We start from the raw sequence: 22,703 nt of genomic DNA on the forward strand, positions 1-22,703 counted from the left end.
ATAACTGATAAGAAAAATGACTGATAAGATTTAAAATGGTAAGTGAGTCCTTGCTCCAAAATAGCTAGATTTGTTTATACAATATTTTTTTCATCTGAGGCTGTCCATTTATGAGTTATGAATCTTTTAGTACCATGTAATATAAATGGGTGATTTCCAGCTGAACAAGTCTGTGGTCATTAAAGAATTTCAAGGGAGTCCCTGAATCCGTATGTGAAATAGATGGTATTTGCGGAGGCCTAAATAGCATGTCTCGAATATACACGCACTTCCGTTTTTCAAATATATTGAGGTATTTTCGTAATCAGCAAAATGAAAATTTATATAAAAGCATTTTGAATTCAGAAGAGCAATTCAGATTTTCCTTCTATTCTTCTTTCAGTTTTGGTAACTTATTTCCAAGGGCTTTCACATTTATTTTATATATTTATATTAACACATAGAGCAATGTTTTTCAGATAATCACTCTCAGGAGAAAAAGGAGGAAATCCTGGAAAGTGAAAAGCCCGGTGGATGCAATTCCAAGCAAGGAAAACCAGACTTGCAGAGTCAAGACCATGCATTCAGCCAACCTGCCAAGACCACAGCCTTGTAAGGAGAACTTTCTTATTTAACTCTGGTGCAAAGTGTGAGAAAGCCTCATTGACCAGCTGCTGTTTCTGATGCTTTGTTAAGAATAAGGAGAAATTCCTGATTGCTTTTATTTATTTAGTTAGTTAGTTTTAATTTAATGTTTACATATAAAATTATTTTCTCAACATAAAAATGAAGGAAAACATCCCAAATTAATTTTAAAGTCAATTGTTAAGGAAATAATTTAACACATGACGATTAATATCCTTAATGCAAAAGAACTCTTAAAAGTGAATTAGAAAAATCTAAGAAGAAATTTATTGAAGGACATGAGCAGATAAGTCACATACCCCAAAGAAACACAGGTGGCTAGTAAGTACATTCTAAGATGTTGTGGGGGTGGCGGCTGGCTGGCTCTGTTGCTGGCCTGGTTGCAGGTGGTTGGGGGTGGGACTGAGGCCCATGGCCCCTGTCTTAGGAAGCCAGAGGCAGCTGGCTGGCTCCGTTGCTGTCCTGGTTGCAGGTGGTTGGGTGTGGGGCTGAGGCTCATGGCACCCCTAATTGTTTTTTGAAACTTTTATATATGTTAAGTTTCCAGGGCAATAGACAAAGACAGATAATCTACCGGGTGACTTCCCAACAAGATAGTTCCGTCCTGCAAGTCATCAGTGGGCCTGAAACGTCTGTGCAAGAGGAAATATCTGTAGATGCTATGCATGTCTTTATTGATGAACATGGTGAGTCTTGAGAGCTCTTTTCTGCTGAGCAAGAAGGAGAGAGCTGGCAGCTTTGTCAGGATTCCGCATGGTCTCTGAGCCTGAGCACTGGACTTTGGAACAGGAAGACTTAGTCCAGTGATTGCCCACACAGTGTTCTTAACAACAGAGTGTGCTCCCTGCAGCCTCAGGGCCTTTGCACATGCTGAGCCCCTATGCCTGCAGTGTGCTATTTATTTTTCAGAGCTTAGCTCTAAGTTAAGTTATTCAGGAAAACCTTTTCTGGACTCCCCAAACCTAATCTGGTTAATCTGGTTTTTGCTGTCTTAACACCCTGTCCTTTTCCTTCCTTGACAATATTTAATTATTTACTTATAATAATTCGATTAATGACATTCCCCCCCTCGCAACTATAAACTTCAGGAGAGCGATGCCCAGTACACAGTAAATATCTGTTGGAGAAATGTTGGAAATCGGACCTTGATATATTGTTTCAGTGCCCTGTGGCAGAAAGGATTTAAAATAGTGTGCATAGAGAATCGTTAAGTGGCAAATTCCAAAGTTTGAAAGAGATATAGGTCTTAGTTTTTCTGGGATGGGTCTCAGCTTAAGTCCCTTATAGGTCAAGTGATGCTTGTTATTATACTTTCCAAAAGGATCCTGGCTTGGATAATAAATTGTATAGATACCTTATCTGGAGTTGAGTAGTTTATAGTTATAAGTGCTTTTGCATCTGCAGAAATACTAAGACACATTCATGTTATAAAGATCAACGTTAGCACTTATATCGAAGCCTCCAGAGGGGCTGTGTTTGCCGCAGTTAATGTTTCTCTTGGTGCGCTCACCTCTGAGCTGAGGGTCACCTTCAAATTGCTCACAACAGACAAGGTTAATTATGCTTCCTGTGTCACCTCAAGAAGGTGTTCCTAAGAACTCTCCTGAGGAGAGACCACTTACATTAGGAAGGGAACTGATTTTCACACCTCAATACCCTGAGCCCTGTTAGGAGAACCAATTTAACTCTGCAAACCGATTCCAACCTTGCTTTTTCCCATGAACAGGCTGACCCACCAGCCATTATGTGGTGGGACTTACCAGCAGTCAAAATCACATGCTTATGTGCCTCTTTTGCAAATGATACCAATGTATGTGCATACAAAATAATACCCAGTTACAGCCTAGCACAGAGCCCGCTGACACAGGAGAATATGCAGAAAATGAATTAAGAGATGATACAAATAAATGGATTGGAAGCAATTAACTAACAAGTAACTGAGTCAAAACTTATCTGAGTGTATTAATCCGTTTCTGTTGCTTATAACAAAATACCTGGAATTTGGAACTTTGTAAAGAAAACGAAATTTATTGCTTGCAGTTTCAGAGGCTGGAAGTCCAAAGTCCAGGGGACACATCTGGTGAAGGCTTTCTTTGGTGGTGACTTCGGCAATGGCAGGGTATCACACTGCAAAATGACAGAGCATAGAGAGACTAACCTCTTCATTCCCTCTCCTTTTAAAGCTCTCAGAACCATGTCCCTGACCATCATTACTAATCCATGCACCACTGCACAGTCCTACAATCCAATCACCTCTTCAAGGCCCCACCTTTCAATTACCATAATAGGATCTCCCACCCTCAACAGCTACAGTGGGGATTAAGCCTCAGTGAGTTTGGGGGGTGGTGGCGGGGGGGTATGTCAAAGAAAACTTTCCCAGTAAAGTTTCTTTTAGACGTCCTTCATTTTATGATGTGCATTCTCTGGCAAACTGTGAAGAACGGACTCAGATTGTCAATGATTATTATTAAAGCAGCCCAGAGTGAGTTGCCTTTAACTTGAGAATAGTATAAGCTAACATGATCATATACAAATAACTGTGCAGTCTTCTATGCTAAAATTTCATGATTTTATAGGGGAAATTAGATCCTGTTATTTAAAGTCTGGAAATCAGAAAGAAGACCCTCTGCAGCACCCGCCGTCCAGTCGTGACTGCGTCTCTCATGCTCGGTGAGTGGAGCCGTTGCGTGGCTGCGGGACACGCAGCTTATGGGGCTGAAAATGAAGTGAGGACCCTGGCATAGAGGGAATGTGTCAATCGACCTGCAGGTGTCAAGGCATGTGGTTTTTGTGTGAACGAAAAGGAATACCTGACATCGTAGAATCATGAAAAATAAACGAAACCATTTTCATTGTTACTGCTTCCAAAAACGGGTATAACGTGCGCGTAAGAGTAGAGAGGAACGCCATGTAAACATAACAGTGCTGCCTTCAAGAAGATGGCGGGGCAGCTTGTGAACACGTTATGACATTTGTCCCAAAGGGTGGACTAGAAACGCAGTTAGTTCTCATTTGTTGTAATGAAGACAAGCTGTTTTGCAGATGGATCATGCAGAGTGTGAAGCATCTCCTATTTTTCTTCAGAATGCATTGAACAACTTTCTTAATCAGGTGACTTAAGTTGCTATTAAATTAGTTTGCGTGTCCAGAATGTTCATCGATGAGTGGTGCGTTTGGGAAGCTGTGAGTCTTGCCAGTGGCAGACTGAGTTCTTCATCCATCCTGGGCTTCAGGGCTCTTTGTGGGTCACCCGTATGGGCAGGTCTCAGTTGCTTGCTGTAAGTGTGTGGAAGTAAATTTTTCATTTCTTTCTTTCTTTCTTTTTATTTTTTATTATTTTGGCAGCTGACTGGTACAGGGGATCTGAACCCTTGACCTTGGTGTTAGAAGGCTATGCTGTAACCAGCTGAGATGTAGCCAGCCCTCATGTACGTTTCTTTAGAATTGTGGGTACACTTGAGGATTTCGGGGAGACTTGTGGTATAACTGGGATGTCTTAGGCTGTACAGCTGGAGAGTATAAAGGGACTTATAGGAACTCTTTGGCCCCATGTTTCTTCCCAAGTTCAAAGTCTCCTTCCCAGGTGAGTGGGAAATTCAGTGGGAGCCTCCCGTGTGCCCAGAATAAACACTGTCCCTGTCCTCGCAGTATGGCCTCAGGTAGAATGCTGTCGTGGGCCAGCTGCTTAGGCACCATTGTCTCATTGGTGCCACTACTGCATGTTACCTGCTTAAGAAAGCTAGTGTCTGCCGTCTGGTAGTCTGATGGGGACTGTCAGTGTGGCTCTCCCCGGCCACCCTGTCACTCCTGGGCTTTGCCCTGAAGGAGCCTTCTGCTCTTCCTCCTCCTCCCGCAGGTACCCCATGCACCAAACAAAACAGACACAAAACCGACTTCTCCTCTGGCCCAAAGCATGCCAAGCCCCCTTGCAAGGTCAGACCTGAGAGAGAGAGTTGGGAAACTAGAATAATTTAATCAGGCCTTCTCACTTTGGGTCTGGTTGGGGGTGGTGTGGCACATTCTTTGTAAATAAGTTGTGTGTGGGTGGAGTTAGTGCACATGCACAGTGCCACCACCTGGCTGACATTGACTGCTCGGGCATCCACTCTGTGTGGCAATGCTCTCAACCTATGGCTCCAAGGACTCTTTGCCAGTTACTTAGCTCATAGACTTGGCATGTGAGGGGTCCGGGGACCCAGCCTGGCGTATGATGGGTCTGGGGACCCAGCCTGGCATGTGAAGAGTTTGTGACCCAGTCTGGAAAACGGACTTAAGGGGTCTTTGAGCTCCAGACCCAGCCCTAGCTCGACAGTTGGCCCAGTAGGCAGGATTACGGGCAGGTAAAAGAGCATGACAGGGAGGTTTGCGGTCCACATCCGCCTGCAGCCTCCAGGCTGCTACGATGGCTGGATGAGTTTAGTCATCCAAGGTAGCAGCTTTCTCAGACAAAATATTTAATTGCAGGAGAACACAGCTTTGAACACTGTCATGTCATTCTGCAATCCCCAGCCAGAAGGTGAAGTGTTTCTAAACTAAATTTAGAACAGATAGACCACTCTTCTATTTTTTAATCCCAAGACTTTTTTTTCCAGGATAAAACTGCACTTTTTTTCCAGGATAAACCTGCACTTTTCCCCTAGTAATGCCTTTGCCAGTAATGCCAGTTAGAATAAAGCCACATATCCAGAGCCTTAAAAAACTAGAAATACAGTGCACAGATAAGAACTAGAGAGAGGGACTGTAGGGTTTTTAATAAGCCCCAGCTCCTTGGAACTGCCTTGGCGAGTGCCGCCTGCTAACTTGCTTTCCCCCTAATTTCTGTCTTTATTAAATTTCCTCCAGCTCTTGCTTCCTGTTGTTTCCTCTGCATTTCCTTCCCAGATTAGACCTCTTTTACGCTTGAGCCGCCCTCCCCTCTGTTTGCAGAGCTGCCTGGCCTGAGGTTTGCTGCAGTGTGTTTAGTCTCAGTGAAATGGCTTTTGGCGAGGGTGAGCTGGGCACTGCCAGGGTGTTGGGGTGGGAGTGGGTGCGGAATGTGTTTGTGCTGGGCTTCCCTGTGGGGCTGTGTGGCTTAGGGGGGAGTGTCCACACAGCAGGCATTTTCCTGACTGCTTTTCCAGGTACACAGAACAGCGGGGCCCCTTTCTGTTACGCATGAGAGAAACCCACCTCAAGCAGGTTTAATCAAAGTGGGGATTTGGGGATCGTGTAACAGGGAAGTCTAGGGTTGATCTGTCTTCAGGAGTGTCTAGATAAAGGGATCGGATGGAGTCACCGGGGTGTGGCGTCTGTCTCTGCATCGCTCCCCTGTTCCTCTGTGGGGCGTCACTCTCAAACACCTCACGCCCATGCTCAAAGGTGACTGTCGCCACTCCGGACCATGTATCTTCTCTCATTCATGTCCAGCAGGGACAGCGTGCTTTCTTCTCATAAACCCCAGTCAAAGTCTCATGGTGTGTGATTAGTTCTGACTGAGACACACCCCTGAGACCAGCCACGAAGGTGAGACAATCACTTGTCTCGGTCCTGCTCACACACACGGACTTGGATTGTAGGTTCCCTCCGAGAGAGGACAGGCGGCTCTCCAGGGGGAGGCGTGGAGCACGGCGGGTGGGTGCTGGGCAGCAAAAACCAACAGGTGCCCCCCGGAGCCTCTGTTTCTGGCAAAATGGCCGCTGAATTAATTACTGAGCTTCTTTGAGAAATGTCAGGCACCTTTCCCCTTAAAGAAAATGTTTATGTTCTGTCCCTGGTCACCTCTAACATTTCTTGTATGTGAACACTGGTAGACGAGGCCTCAGGCCACCAGCCTCCTGTGCCAAGTCCTAAGTCTTTGACCACCTGCCTGTTCTCAGCGTTATTTGGGAGGGTGTTGGTCTTAGGAATTTCAGGAAAGATTGACCCATTGCCGCTCATATCTTACCTTTCTTGTGCTTTGGAGGTGAAGTAAAATAACACACGTTTGCCATTCTGCATATAGGATATTATTTGGAAATGTCCAAGCTCTCTGTAGTCTCTATTCTTTGAAATAAATCAGCCCTTGAGATTGACAACAGAAGGGCCTAGTTATGGGCTGTCATGACAGTTCCATGGCCCATTTGATCATACCAGGGTGCACAGTGCTTCCTGTATGACGCATGAGCACAAAACCAGACGCTTCACTTAGCGAAGTCATAGCCTTGAGTCTGTCCCCTCGTGGTTCTGGGAACACCATCAAGGTGCTGCCGTGTTTAATTCATGCTCAGAAGTGGCTGAGTCCCGTGCTGGTCAGATGCTCTCCTGCGTGTAAGCTGCTGTCTGATGGGAGTGGATATACGAATAGCCTCAAACTCCTCCCCAGACTCAGAGACACTGAAACCCGCCATGCTGCCAATTCATGGCAGGCTAATTTCTTTGGATTTGTAGTAAGCCTTGGCTTTTGTGGAAGCCCATGATGTCATGATGCTTTGGGTATCTTTGAATTGATTACATGAGAGAAAGATTGCTGGAAAATAGGACAAAAACCAGCAAGCTGGTTCAATTTATATATTTTAATCCCTGCATGAACACACCAGTGCTTGTGTGTATGGTGGGAGGGGGACCTATCTCCTTGTCATTGCCCCTGACACAGAAGGTGAGAATGACATTAGGGCAGAGGACGACGTTAGGGCGTGGAATTCTGCCACGTGGAGGGGCCGAGTCACTCGCACCTGACGCCTGTGTTCCAGCGAGCCTCGCATCTTTCTGGGAAGCGACATTATGGAGTTCTTTTCTGTCATGGTTCTGGTGGTAGCGGCCACCACTTATGAAACACCTATGTAGTGAGCGCTGCGCTAAACATTAAATGATCTAGCTTTCTCTGCACAGCAAAACTGAGGTTGGGGATGTTAGCTCATTTTACAGAAAAGGAAACCACAACTGAGAATGAAACGCAACCTCAGGCAGTAGTAAAGTGGCCAGTGGACACGTGAATCGCCCTCCCTTTGCCCCTCCCTCGAAGCAGGGTCCCCAGCTCAGAGCTCCTCCGTGCCCAGGCAGGAGATAGAAACAGGGAAAGGGACACCTGCAGCCCTGTGTTTATCGCAGCTCTATTTATAATGGCTAAGAGTTGGAACCAGTCTGAATGTCTATTGATCGACGACTGGATAAGGAAACTGTGGTATATCTGCATGAAACTGTGGTACTCTGCCATGAAAAAGAATGAAATTCTGCTATTGGCAGCAGCGTGGATGAGCTTGGAGAAAATTATGTTCAGTGAAATAAGCCAGGCACAGAAAGAGAAACACCACGTGTCCTCACTTATAAGTGGGAACAAAAAAACAAACAAAGAAAGATACAACAATCCCAATAACATGCTGAACTTTCAAAAGGAGAGAACAGAACTGTGGTTACTGGAGGTGGAAAGGGGGAAGGAAGCGGGGGCTAGCAAGAAATTGGTAAAGTCACAAAGAATGATTATAGTTCATAATGACGAATATACTAATTATTCTGATTTGATCATCACCTGTTGTGCGTAGGTATTGATATCCCACTTCATACCCCACACATATCAATTATGTTTCAATAAAAACCAAATAATGGACGTGGCCAGTGTGGACTGACAGTAAGGAGAGGGGGCTGCGGCGGTGGGTTGGGGCGTTTATCCCGTCTACACAGGGCTGCTGCTAGTCACCGTCCACCCACCGATGGTGGCTCAGTACGCCTGGGGTGACCGGATTTTCCAGTTTTTCCACAAGGAGCTACCAGTCCACATTTGTATGTAAAAGTTGATTTTAGTTTTTTTTTTTTTGAAATGCCGTAGGCCACGGACAACTTGGCCGAGGTGGCTGTGGGCTGTGGGCTGCCTGTTGTCTGCTCTGGCTCCAAAGGGGCTTCACCCCTGCCCAGCCTCCTCCTGCGGGGACGCATGTGTCCTCAGCGCCCCCAGATCGATACGCCCTTAGGTCATTGCCACGGCCGCCTCCTCCAAACCACCTTTGAGATTCTCAACTTTCAAAGCTCAAATTACAATTTGCCTCTTTTATACTTTCCTTTATCAGCCCTTACCGGGAAATAAACCTGCCTCTTACGGTGGCTGCAGAAGAGAGCTTATCGGCCTCCCTGGTATTTCATTGACTTGTCTAGGGTTCCTGTCTTTCCTTCTAGATTGTACACGTCCAAAGAAGAGCGACCATGACTAGCGTGTCTTTACAGCCCTCTCTGAGCCCTCTACAGAACGGTGATCAATACCTATTTTATTAAATCAAGTTGAATTGTTGGAAATGGCAACGATGACCCAGTTGGAGTTGGGGCAGAGGTGGGCATCGAGGGGTAGCAGGGCAAGCTGCACAGCGGGAGTGGAGTGGGGCCTTGGGGGCCACGGAGCCCGGCTGAGGAGTTCACACTGTTCTGTACGCAGCAGGACCTCTTTGCAGAGAGAAACAGCCCGACGGATGTGGGATCCTCAAAATGACCTCAACAAATAACACCTTCCCCCTGTGATGGTTGGGGGGAGATCCAGAAGCCCTAGCAGTTTGCCTGATCAACACACTTGAACAGAGTGTGATCTCCTTTTATAAGTGGGGTGGGGGGCAGTGGGGGGACAACCCTGCAAATGACTCTCTTTAAACCACTCTCCATAGAAAGCAGAGGTGGAGATGATTCCAATTAGACTTTCCAGTCCTGTGTTCACAAGGAAACAATTCTCTCTGTCCGTGTGAAAACAAACAGTGCAGGGAAGTCGGACACTGGAAACCACCCTTCCTGGAAAAGAGAGTTTTAGTATCTGGCAGTGTGGACCCACATTTTGTCTCAGACTGATCTGGGTTCAGATTCCAGCACTCATAACTGCTTTTTGTCTGACATCGTGCAACTGGCTTAACCTTCTTACGCTTCTGTTTTCTAACCCCCAAATGGAGGTAACACCTCCGTAATTGATTCACGGGGTTGCTTTAAACATTGAATGGTTCAGTATGTGCACTTCTTAAGACAGTACCTACCACAGAGGGCACGCGGTGAGCGTTAGCTGCAGTCACCGCCTCTCCGTAGAAGTGGTAGGCACTGCACTACCTGACAGCATTGAACCCCTCTGCCCTGATACTGATCTCACCTCCAGAGTCAGGGACAGTGACAAGAAGCTGCGTCCCCCTCCCTCCATTAATGTGCATATGACTTCACAAAAGATTCTGCCTTGCGGCCCAGTGGAAGCCTGTCCGTCCTCTAGGACTTCCACGAGCCACTTCATGTGATTTTAAGGTAGTTACGTACTTTGTATTCTATCGACCTGTTGTGTGCCAGCATCTTGGCGTTGGTGGCAGTTTTAGAGAATACACTTTAATATTGTGTCCCTGGCTTTTCATGCCATTAAATTTTGAGTTCTTCTACTATAGTAGACATAAACTTTGATTTTGAACTTGGACAGATGCCTAGTTGGGGCTGTTTTGAAGCCATTGGGAGATATTGGAAAAGCGGGCTTTTCCCTATAAGGTGACTTTAGTGGTTGGGATTGCCTCCAACTAGGCCATTAAACCACTGATTCTTATTATTGGCAAGAAAGCTTTTCCTCTAAGCCATTGTCAAGCTTTGTTGCCATGTGACAGTTTTATGTCCCTGACTCCCAAGTATGAATAGGGAATTGTTAGCAATGTAACTTCCACCTGTCTCTGGGGATTCCTGGAGGAAACCAGGAGAGGAAACAGATTTCCTTCCTTGGCCCCACTGTCACTGTGGGAGCCAGTGCACTCCTCACAGACTGCCAAAAGGACACAAGCAGCATTTTCCAGTTGTGCAATAGCTGTCACCCTTGGTAACATTATCTAACAGTTTTGCTGTCCCCAGGAACTGGAGTGTAGGAACTGAGCCTTGAACTGCAGCATTGAGAATTGCTACTCGGAAAAACTGCCAGAGGATTAATTCACCTCAGTGTCTTATTACCCAAAACACAGCATGGATTCATTAGCTCAGAGCCTAAAGTGAGCTAATCTGCCTAGAAAGTTTACTGTACCACCTAGAAAGCTGACGTGTGTTTTGTGTCTTCAGTGCAGAGTGGACTTCTGCTATTCCCATGTAGGTCTTGCAGTTAAAGCTTGATAGTTTCTGTTCTTTGTTCACAAAGATTTATTTTTCTTTTTGTCTGTAAATTCTGCCACGTAATATAGCAGAGCTTTCTTGTATGAAAGATCTGTAACCATGCTTCAGTATTAATCCACTTTTCCCATGTCATAAGCAACCTAATAGACATGCAGGTGAGATGGAAAGACACGGGGTATTTACATTCCTTCCGTGGCTCTGCAACTCATAAAGTAGGCACAGTAGTCTACTGCAGGGAACGGTCATTCTGAATCGAGGTAGTTTGCAGATTTTTACAACAAAGACAGTACTTCAACTTGTTTTAATTTTAAAAAGACAACAGGTTGGTAATGCAATTATTTATATGGATTCACTTCTTTCTGACATTTATTTGTTTTTGAGTCATTGTAGCACACATTGAAGCAGATATTGTTCTGCTTATAAATTAGGCTTATTTTTGAAAGCTGCTCTAAATCTCCAGGCCCATTGTGTATCATATTTCAAAGGTGGATTGAAGCCCTGAACTTAATCTTTATTGCCTCCCCAGAATTGTTGCTTTTTTGTGGACGTTATCAGCATCTCTGACCCTTATCTCAACAAAAACCTCCCTTACTTCTTGGGATTAGCTCTCAGGAAAGCCCTCTAAAGCCACAATGTATGTACCTGGTTCCCAAAGAAGATAAGCAAGCAGGAAGTTGCAAGAAATAATCATCTCTGTTTAGACTCTGTTTTTTACTTTAGTCCAAAGAAATAGTGACCCCTGGTTTGGAACAGCTGAGAAGGAATTGAATGGCACTGAAGTGGGTCAATTCGATGTTCAAAACAAAGTGATGTGTTGCCTTCTCTCAGTATTAGATATGCCCAGTCCTGCGTCCCGTCCAAGTAGAGGTGGAAAATTTCAACTCTAATGACAAATATTTGTGATCATGTATATAGCTGCGTCACTCTTAATTTGGATAATAGGGAGATATGTGTTGACTGCTTCAAATTTAAAAAGCATTTGGGGCTTTCTGGAGCCTTTGATCACAGGAAGGTGGAAATGAGCCACAGGAAAGCAGATGTCCATCAGGGCTGTGCCTTTCAGCGGTTTCTGCTCTCCCCAGTTTCTATGATCTGTCCATTTTGTTTTCCAGTCTCAGCTCTGTTCCTTCCACTGGAGTTCATATCTTATTTTCTTAGACACGCTTAAAAGAGATGCACTTTCACCTAGGCCTGAGTCATCCGATGGAAGGCTCGTGAGGCTGACTCTAGGAATACTTCTGTTCTTGAGGCACCTTCTCTGACCTCCTGGGAAGAGGCCAGGCCTCATGCACAGTGGGTCCAGCCCCAGTCGCCACATGGTGGCAGTTGGATCCCAGGCTCCAGGCCTGTCTCATGTCCACATGGCTGCTGCCTTTCCTCACTTTCTGCTTCAGATTCTGCCGTTGTATAGAAGAGCTGTGTGCCGACTTTAAAACAAGGATCTCTGTTAAAGTTCTAAATAACAGGTTGAAGTTTTCAGAACAGTGCCTCTTTACTGAAACATCCTACGTATTGCAGCTGTGGCTGTGATTTTCATTTCTTGGCCACCCCTCTGTTCCCATGTCCCCTGAGTAAGCCAGAGGGACAAGGAAGGACCAGCAGGAAAAGGCCCTCTCCTTGAGGCTAGTAGGCCATAATTTGTAAAATCCAGGGAAGATGAAGAATTTTGGAAAATTTTTTCCGCATCAGTGGGGAGGTGTAGAAGCAGCACATGCATTGTGACTGTGTGTTGTTTGTAGAATCTTAGATCGGTGAACACTTGGGGAGTCCGATATGGGGGAATATTGTCACTGTCGGTTCAGGGCCCAATTCTGTTCATAGGAAAGGGCACCCTTGTGTCCCGGACGAGGTTGCAGCCCTGGACCCTTCTTTATTACCTTCCAGTGGCAGCTCTTTTCCCGTTCCCACCATTAAACATGATTTCTGCTATGGCTCTGAGCTCCATCTAGTTTAAATAAACTTATTTCTGCTCTAGCCCTGAAGCAAACTAGTTCAGCAGAGATTAACCAGAGAGCAGGATAACGGAGACCAGATGTGCTATGTATCGTGTACTGTAGTTCAGGGAATAGTTACTGCAGGCTTGGGGTATTTCCATGTCCATTGCTGTTTTAGAGGAGGAGGAAATGTCTCCTGAAACGTAGACCTTTCACGTTATATTTACGAATGTAGCAGAAAGCTTTGGCCTTAAGTTAGTAAAACATGGTCTTTTTAGATGATTATGCAGCTCACAGTCCATAACTCAAAAGAGGAAATAAAGTACATAGAATTAGGAATTAGTCAAAGAGTGTAGGAAGACTCCCGTCCACCTGTCCACTGTAGTGATTTTTGTGGGCATCACAGCCTCTTTGTACTTGAGTGGGCAAGCTGATGTGTGTGGGCCATAACTACACAATCAGGACCCCAGAACCATGTCTCAGTAAGGGATGACATCTCCATTTGGGCAGTGCTTGCTGTGAGCATGTAATCGTCTCCTCCTGGCCAAACAGGGAGCCCACATCCTCACGGCAATACACTTTCCTGATGAGAACACAGCAGTCGTAAAGCTCAGAATGTCATCATGCCTTGTCCAGAATACTCCACTCTTGTGAAAGAGGTTAAGAGGAGACTGGCTATGCTGTTTGAGTCTGTCTTTACAAAATAAAGTGGGTTAGGTATGCGTTGAGGGCAAGACAGTCTTCCCCCTTTCCTGCTAACAGAGACCGCTGGAATTAATGTATGATTTGTGGAAGAGCATACAGGTCGCGTTGCTGTTTAATGTGAGAATAAGCAAAGTCAAATCCCATATCAATGGAAGGAAGTAAAAAGGTCAGGGATGGTTATTACATGCCCGACCTATGGGAGGCACCATTCAGTGCTTTACATATGTGGTCTGATTTAATTCTCACAATGATCCCTGTGAGGAAAGTATCTTCCCTGTGTTATAGGTGAGCCTTCGAGGTAGGAAAATAACATGCTTGTTGTCACAAATGGCAGGTAGTAGAGCAAAAGTTTAAACCTAGTTCTGTTTAATTCTAGAACTCATTCAAAAATTTTTGAAAATGAAAAAAACAATTAAAAAAAAGGAAACTATAATTGGGTTAAGGGGTTAGATTATGGGTGAAAAAAATATTTTCTTGTAAGATTTCTTTTAAGTACCTCAAATACACGACTGTTAGCTTATTGCATTTGGCAGTAGAGGGTGCTGTATACCTTCTAGATTTTCGCACAGATGCGTCCATTTCTTATCCCACTGCTGCCTATTTATAACCATACCTACCTTACCTACAATGTAATCAGATTAATCTTTTGGTATTAGTGAATTTCTGGCATGTGCTGAGTTTTAGATTTCTACAAATTTGTATTAACAAGGCACTTTGGGTTCTATTGTATTTTACTACAAAACAACAGAGTTTCATGACTAGGTGGTTTTTGTATAAAGCAGAAAAATTTGAATGAAAAAAATATTTTTTTTTAATAAATCTAACTGATCTTTTTCTCTGTTATCGACAGATATTACACCAGTAGTATAGCCAGTAAGGAAAAGCGCTGGCTTTTTGAAGAACAGTCATCCAAATAATGGAAGGACAGGATTTTTGTTTTCATAATGACCTTATATTTCTTTGGCAGCTGGCTGGTACAGGGATTGAACCCTGAACGTTGGTGTTGTTAGTACCACACCAACTGGCCGGTATGGGGATTCAAACCCTTAGACCTCAGGGTAGCAAGGCTGGGCTCTAACCAACTGAGCTAACCAGCCAGCCCAGATTTTTATGTTTTCAAACACTGTTTACTTATCCCACCTGGTTCTTTTCCTAAACCCCTGCCGTTATCATAGAATGTTTCCTAAGTGGTTCTTTACAAAGAAGCCTTTATTGAATGTATCACGTCTCAAAAATGTAGAGAAGTTTGTGTGTGTCTGTGTGAAACAGTGGGAGTAGTTTACACGCTGTTCTAATAGCATAAGTACTTGTGTGTTTACAAAGCGGTAGTGAGGAGTTAGGAAAGAGAAAGATGCAAAAACCTGCCAGAAAGTTTATCATTAAACGTGTAGACTAGAAATCAGAAGGTGGTTACATTACAGTAGCACCTGCCTTCCTGAGGAGTCTGTATTAGTCAGTGCGGTTTGGGCTGCAAGGGACGTAAGACCCGATTTGAAATGGGCTACACAAAGTGATGCATTGTCTCAGAAAACAAGAAGCCCAAAGTATGATCAATCCAAGGTTGCTTAATGCAGAGGCTCGATGCTGTCATCAGAAAACCAGTTCATCTCTCAGCTCTGCAGCCTGGGGGCTTGTCCCTCGTGGTGGCAGTGTGGCTACCGCTGCTCCAAGTGTCTTTCATATAGCATCTAAAGGCCAAGAAAAGGACAGTCCCTTTACTTTTGTTATCTTTAAGAACTAGAAAAACTTGCCCATGAGCTCCTCTATCCCAGCTGACTCCTCCTTGTTCCACGGTGACCGTGTAGAACTGTGGTATGTTTCTATTCCAAAGCCAAGCACTGGCAGGTGGATGGAGTTTTCATCATTGGCTTTGAACAGCCAGGATTCATCCCTGGGGCTTGGGAAGGACCTAGTCTCTACTCTGAAGCATGCAGTCTTGGATGATTAGATAAAGAGGGGTTGTGTTAGCACGGATTCTATTAGAAATGACTATTGTGTAGTCAGCCAGTTTTGTTTTCTAAAAGTTATAGGCACCCTGCTAGAAAATCAGATGGAGAGTATGTTCTAGTTTTTGTTTTCTGAGCCAAAGGAGAAATGCCAAGATTGAGATTGCTTAATGAGCTCTATTAATTTAACCCCTGTCGATCTATGTGTGGTTAAAGATAATAAGACTATTTTTAGATATAGATCACATTAGATATAGATCACAACTTATTTAGCAATGTCCTCCTTTTCAATTACCTGAGACATTTCTTTTATCCCGTATGTACTTTGCTTTCTTTGGGGTGTGGGATGACAAGGCGCAGAGAGAGTGTTGGGGGTTGGGGAGGTTTCTTTCTGATTGGTGCTTGGGGAATTATCAAGTCCACTATTTATTATTTTTACAAAATACGAGGCTAGAACCTATTGCTACCATCTCCCACCCATGAAATATGTAGAAAAATAAGGTTGTCATCTCCAGAACACCAGGCATCTACCTACCTACCTACCCATGGCATGCTGTACCCTGGACAGCTGGCATCGTTTCAGTGTGTGCAGGAGGGTTGAACTTCTGCCTGGATAATGTATGCATAACTCGGAACTCTTAACTGCTTATGTAAGGTTGTAAAGGCTCATCCCCTGCCTACATTGGGCATCTCCAGTGCCCTTGTGTTTGTGTATGACAAATAGGTGATTTCTAGTATGTCCAGGTCACCAAAGCTTTTGTTTTTCCCATCCTCAGGGAGATACAGGTCAGCTCTTCCAGCACCACAACTTCTGAGAGTCAAGATCCGTCTTCTGGGGACCCAGTGGTCAGTGCTCTGCAGCAACAGCTACTCCTCATGGTGGCTCGGAGGGCCCAGGCAGAAACCCCTCGGGTACGTACGTTCCAGAATTGCTATTTGTGGATGTTCTACAAGCAGGAGATCTTACAACAGGTTAGATTAGCTGTCAGAATTATTCAGGTCTTGCCCCGAATTTTGCATCACTGGGTTGGAGATACATCATTCACCGTGTGGTAGTCTACTGAATGCACAGAAGAAACCATTTAGGCAGCAGGTGACCTTTGGTTGATATTAACAACACTGCTACTGTCTTGCTGCTTTTCCAGACACATTAGGGATATAACCACATTGTTCTCTGGCTGCCAGAATGCAGGAATCCCACTAGAGCTCACTGGGTTAGGTTGCTTTTCTTCTCTGTGGCTTAGAAAATATGTTTCTTTAAGAAATTAATTTATTATGGCCTTGTATATTAAGCGCCCAAAGATTCTTAAATGTTTGACTTGAAGAGAAGCTATTCTGGGGCAAGTGACATTATCATCAAGGGGCTGAAAATACTGAGAGATACCTTATTAACATCCTTCCCTCACCTGGTCAAACATTAATGAGAATCTGGGAAGGCAGAGCCAGGATTCAAAGCCAAGGACAACATGCAAGGGTGACTTCACCAGACACGAAGTCGGAGCTGCAGATTCTGCGCGGGCAGTTTGGAGGCGGGGAGGAAGATAGGCTCCTAGAAGAAAGGACACAGGGTTAGACCTTGCGGAAAGGTGGGCTTCCGTGGGCACTGGTGGAAGGAAGAGGGTTGTGCGTGGGATAACGTTCAGTCAGTGTGAAGTTTCTTTGTTTCTGGGTTTACCTTCTTCCTGCCAATGTTTCCATTCCTTCTAGAGAACTTCCCCTTTCAAAAAACAATATAGTTTTATATTCATTTCTATGATCGCTTAACCAAATTTTTCCAAAAGTTGCTGGATAACATAGGGGATTGGAATTTACACACTGCTGCTGAGATGTGCAGAAACCACGTGGGCTTACCATCTCGCTGACCACACCTGGCCCCGGAGCCCTCGTTCCTGCTGTCCTGGTGGGTGGGGCAGGAAAGGAGCATTTGACGTGAAAGGGCCAGTTCAGGGTGACTCAGCCTTTTTAGGCTCAGGAGCTTCTGTGGGAACAAGTGTTCAGTTCACTTAATCCTAGGATTACATTTTTCCTTTCATTTTTCAGGCTCACCCCCATCTCCTCCTTCCCAGGGCCACTGGGTGCAGGGGGCAGCATTCCTAAACCCACAGGCAGAAGTGGAGGTGGGAGCGGGCCAAGCATCCACTTGGAAGCCTCATGCCAGGCTGGTCACCAGTGGCTGCATGTGCCTATGGGGGGGTGGGCTGCGTCTGCTTCCCAGTGGCCACCAGAGACCCTGCCACTTGCCCCCTCTGAGGACCCTGTACTCCCAGACCCTCTTCTCTCCACTTGCATCTCTGGGTTCACCTCCAAGGTGACCCCAGCTGGGTCTCCACCCCCCACGCCCTGTGAGCTCTGCCCAGCCCCGACCTCAGCGGCCAGGGTGGTTCTCAACATGGCCCTAGAACATGGGGGCCCTGCAGAATGTGGGCTTTCTCTGAGAAACCTGAGTTATCCCTGACACAGGCCTGGGGAAGAGCCAGTAACCTGCTGCCCCCCTCCCCCCCACCGGCCACCTGAACATTAGTGTTTAACCTTCAAGAAGGTTCAGTTAAAACGTCAAGATGGTTTGGGAAGATGTGAACGCCATTGATTCTGTAAGTGACAGAGTTCCAGGGAAACCAGGAACTTTGGGTTATCAAAGGTGCAAATCCACTGATTTAATATTTGCAAAATCATCCCGGTTAGAGCAGAAACTCAAAATAAGCCAGTATTTCAAGAATAAGTCAGACACAGTCACACCGCTTCTTAATTTACATTGGAAATACTGTACATGGCAGGATAATGTTGATGATGTATAAAGAGTTAAATTCACCTGTAGTGTTTCATTGTTCACTGCTTAACCAAAGCCACCGATAAACTTCAACCTTTGTAACTTTCTTAACTATAAGTCAAATTAAAACATTTTTAAGTTTTACTATATATGGACGTAGAGGAAAAGAGGAAGGTTGCTATCCAGTTTCCTGTTTAGGTGCTGTATAAATATTTATTTACAAAGGACTTAGAGTAGAAAAAAACCTTTTAGTTCTATTTTAGTTTTCTAAATTTAATTGATATCACCAGGGAGTTAGGTTTTGGCCACAAAATAAGAATTAAGTTGATTTCCTGCTCATTTTCCAACAAATACTCAGGGCAGGCTGACTGTGTCTTCAGCCCTGTGCTAGGAGCTGGGTGTACAGAGGTGGAAAGACTCAGTCCCTGCCGTCAGGACGTTTAAGGACGAGTCAGCCAGGTCAACTCTATGTGACAGAGGTTATGATCGGGATGGACTCCAGTGTTATGGAATGTAGACAGAGCCCCAGGCCAGGAAACAGGGGATCAGGGCAGCTTCCTCAGTGAGGTGATGCCTCCCCCGAGATGAGATGTGGAGTAGAGTCTGGAGGTAGGTGGAGCAGGTGCACGTGGCATTCCTGGAGCCTGCAGGTGCAGGCCTGGCAGCAGGAGGAGCTACTTCCTAGAGAAGTCTAGCAAAAAGAAGCAGGAAGTAGGGCTCTCATTCCAGCAAAGCACACAGTTCTATAGGCTCCAGTGGGTGGGTGGCCAGGAGTGGAGCCAGTGTTGGAGAAAGGACTTGTCTGAAATTCTTCCTGGCACAAGTAACATGTATGTGCGTGCAACAAAGGGGCCCTGCAAGGGGAGCTCCCAGGGGCGTGGGGCCCGGTCACCTTCTTTCTACAACGCGCACAGGCGTGGAGGAGGTCCTTTTCCATCAGAGCCTAGCTCCCGAGCACAAGGGGACGGGCAAAGCTTGGGGCACAGTTGGAACTGGTGGAATCTGCCCCTGAACTTGAGATTGGCATTCAGAGGCATTGAATATTATCAATCACAATGTCGCGTGAATCCACTCTGTAAACTGGTACTTCTCTTTGCCTCAGTTTACCCATCCTGTGCTTCTAACCTCACGGGGTCTATTCCACAGACTCATTACTATGACTTTTAAAATCTTACATTGTTTTCTTATGTTATATGGGCCACTACTTGGGTTATCACATTGAAACATCTTAAGAAAGAAAGAAGGAAAGAAGGAAAGAAACAATCACAATAATACATTGAACTTTCCAAAAAAAAAAAAAGAGAGAGAACAGAACTGTGGTGTCGTTAGAGGCGAGAAAGGCAGAGGGGGAGGGGGTTAGTGAGAAATTAGTCAGGTGTCACAAAGACCTGATTACATTTTGTAAACATAAGTGTACTAATTATCCTGATCTGATCACCACTGATCGTACACATGTATTGGCATTCAAATGTGTACCCCACAAATATATATCATCAATTCTGTTTCAATCAAAAAGAAAGGCTAAATAAATAAATAAATAAATAGACACCTTCTTTACTGCAAGGCTGGCTGAGAGGCCGCCCGGTCAACTCAAAGCAGCCCTGGGTCTGAGAGCCCCAGCACCCTCTGCTTGCATTTACCCTCGCCTGGATATGGTCTCACACTAGAAAATGACACGGTTCTGTATGTGAAAGTCCTTTGTAAACTCTAGAGCTCTGTGTAAGTCTATGTAAGAGACGTTATCACTATTACTACTATTAGAGATAACAAGACAGCCACGCAGTTCATCGGTCCTAAGCTGGTCAGAATTGCTGAGAAGATGGGCAGCACGCTGGGCCTGGCCGTCTGTCATTCCAGGTTAATCTAAAGGTAGTAACTACGTCACAATTTACTACCACCGAGGAGTTAATAATGAGAATTCATACGAGTATTGACGTTCACTAACAGATGAAACAGTTGAAATAATTGTAAAGATGGAAGAGAGGAGACAGCCATTAAAATACCTTAACAGGTTTATTTTTCGTCGTATGTATTCATTTATTTGAAGGTATATCGAGACTTTAAAAAGAAAAATGGGCATTTGCATACTCATTATTTATCCTGTTCAGAAGTTCATTTTAAAAAATGTGTTTGGAATCTACATGATTTGTCATGACTTCTGGCTGCTAAACAGATCCACTGTCAAAATTGGATCATCCTGCCCCTGTTTTTTACGTTCTGTCCTTCAGAATGCTGCTCACCTGTAGCTATAATTCATATCCCACCTGCACTGCTGTTCTGAGCACTGGCGTGGGATCGGGGCTGTGCCAGTTACTCTCACACTTTGGTATCATCTCACTTTTACGGGAAATCCTGGGGTTAGGTGACACTCCACCTCGGGTGTGACATCTGCAGTGCAGAGGGTCCTGACTCAGTGTTCCTTCCCCGTGTCCTTTGGTCCCTGCTGGGGTCTCCAGTTCTCCTATCCTCCTCGGCAGCCTCTGCTGAGATTTCTCCTGAGCCCCCTCTGACACCGAGCAGAGCCCCTGCCGGCTCCACCTGCCCAGCACTGGACTTGATGGCTGTGGGGAGTCGCACGCGGTGCCCCGGGCTGCTGCTCGTGCCATGTGCCCTTCCCTCTTCGAGGACTTCCCCCTTCCTCCTGCCCTTTCCCGTAAAACCTGTACAGCCCTTTTGAGAACCTTTAATTATTTTTAAGACCCCCCAGAAAGGAGCCCTACAATTTAAACCCATGGGTGCCTGTTCTAACGTCAGGAGGTTCTGTAGAGCTGGTCACCTGCTCTCTTCCCACTAACAGGCCCCCGTGTGTCGTTTAGTTTTTAATTAGATACAGTTTATCCTCAAAGTTACACATCTAGGGGCTGGCCGGTTAGCTCAGTTGGTTAGAGCCCAGCCTTACAACACCAAGGTCATGGGTTTGGATGCAGCACTAAAAATAAACAAAACCAAATAAACGAAGTGACAAATCTGACTTCAAATTTGTTTGAAATAACAGTGTTCACAATCTGTTATTCCTCATCCCATTGTTGCCGATGTCCATTATCTGGTTTCCCTTTCAAATGTGTGACTGGACCTTTTCCTCTCACGGTGGGATCCATATGTATCGTCTCTTGAACTCTGTTGTGCCGTGACGGTGGCTTTCACCTTACAGGTGAGCGTCACCGGCCGGGTGGATCGCCCCGGGTTCTCTTAAGTGAGATTGCTGGAAGCATCCAGGCGTCAGCTGCCAGCAGCCCTCTTCCCAGCGTGGGTCCCGGGCAGGCGACCTGACTCTCAGGGCCTCAGTTTCTCATATTTTAAATGAAGATAACAACACCTCCCTGGAAGAGTTACTGTGAGCTTCTAAGGGTTAGAGCAGATATGGAGGTATCTCAAAAAGTTCCTGGAGGAATTAAAAGATAATACAAATCCTCCCATGAACTCTTTGAGGTACCCTCATATATGGCGAAATTATGACTTTCGTCATTGGTAGGAATCAATATCATCAGAATTCTTACTGGTTATCCTGAACTCTCGAAGGCAGCATTAATTTATTTTTTTTTAAGACATTCAAATTTTATTGATGTAATGTACTTCAAAGACTAGTCAATTAATTAAATAGGCAATTTTACAGCAAGTTTGGAAGTACACTGTACAATCAAAAGATTGTAAGCAAACTCAAGAGAAAAAAAACAGCATTGTTCTTAATAGAAAGTTTTTATAGGCTAATAAGAACTCGAAGCAATCTGTTGCAGGCTGAATCAGGGATATACATGAATTAATTTTCTATTGCAATTCTGATTGTAATGGTACTAGTCTATTTTACTACCTATATAACACCCATGTCAATAAAACCCTATATTTTCAATATATTCAAGGGAATGATAAAACATAATAAGTAAGAAGGTAAGATTTAAGAGTAAAGAAAAAGACAGAAAAGGGGGCGGGAAGAATAAGCCATTTATTTGTTTTTATTTGTTTATTTATATTTATTTATTTATTTTTATCGAGTCATAATTGATTATACATATTTTTGGGATTCAATGTTGACACATGTTGATCAAATCAATATTGCTAGTATATATATTGTTACAAATTGTACTCTTTATGCCCCTTGTCCAACTTCTCCCCATCCCCCTCTCCCTCCCACCTCCCACCTCTGATAACCCTAGATCTCTTCTCTCCTTCTGAAAGAGTAATGGTTACTCTGTTGATTTGTTGCCTAGATGATCTGTCCAATGCTGAGAGATGTGTTCAGGTCCCCCAATATTATCATAGAGCAGATGCTTCTTCTGTCACTCTGGAACGGGCTTTGTGAAGAGAGACGTCCTCTTCTTTTCTTTGGTCTCTGCTGGTGACTCTCCTTGTGTCAATGCACTGCAGTGGCAGTGAACCATCTGTGTGGTGGTTGTGGCGTCTAGCCACTTTTGCAGCAGCCGTGGCTATTGTGGTGGCTGTGCTGGGCCACCCACATGGAGGTGATGTTTTTGGCATGCTCCTTGGTGCTGATGGTGAAGGCAGCATTAATTTGAACAGCAGATTTTTGAGGTAGCTGGGAAGAGAGTAGCTTTTTAGATTCTTAGATTTTTGAAGATTCTCTCCCAAATATTTCTAAAATGTACTGTATGCTTCACCACCTTCTTAACCAGCACGTACCGATCACAATTTAAGTTGTTCCTGTTCGTTCACGTTCAGTCAGCC

At 44.8% G+C, this 22,703-nt stretch overlaps 1 protein-coding gene across 1 annotated transcript in view; it reads left to right on the forward strand.

Annotated features, from left to right (window-relative positions):
- Window positions 1-22,703, forward strand: part of PCNX2 (pecanex 2) — a 237,885-nt gene that overhangs the window by 21,220 nt on the left and 193,962 nt on the right. Inside the window, exons 6-9 of the mRNA XM_063082913.1 lie at window positions 459-591; window positions 1,165-1,310; window positions 3,201-3,294; window positions 16,033-16,168. Of these exons, the coding sequence (XP_062938983.1) occupies window positions 459-591; window positions 1,165-1,310; window positions 3,201-3,294; window positions 16,033-16,168 (509 nt within the window). The remainder of the gene's footprint in view (window positions 1-458; window positions 592-1,164; window positions 1,311-3,200; window positions 3,295-16,032; window positions 16,169-22,703) is intronic.

The sequence above is a fragment of the Cynocephalus volans genome, chromosome 18, assembly GCF_027409185.1.
Source record: "Cynocephalus volans isolate mCynVol1 chromosome 18, mCynVol1.pri, whole genome shotgun sequence".
Classification (NCBI taxonomy): Eukaryota; Metazoa; Chordata; class Mammalia; order Dermoptera; family Cynocephalidae; genus Cynocephalus; species Cynocephalus volans.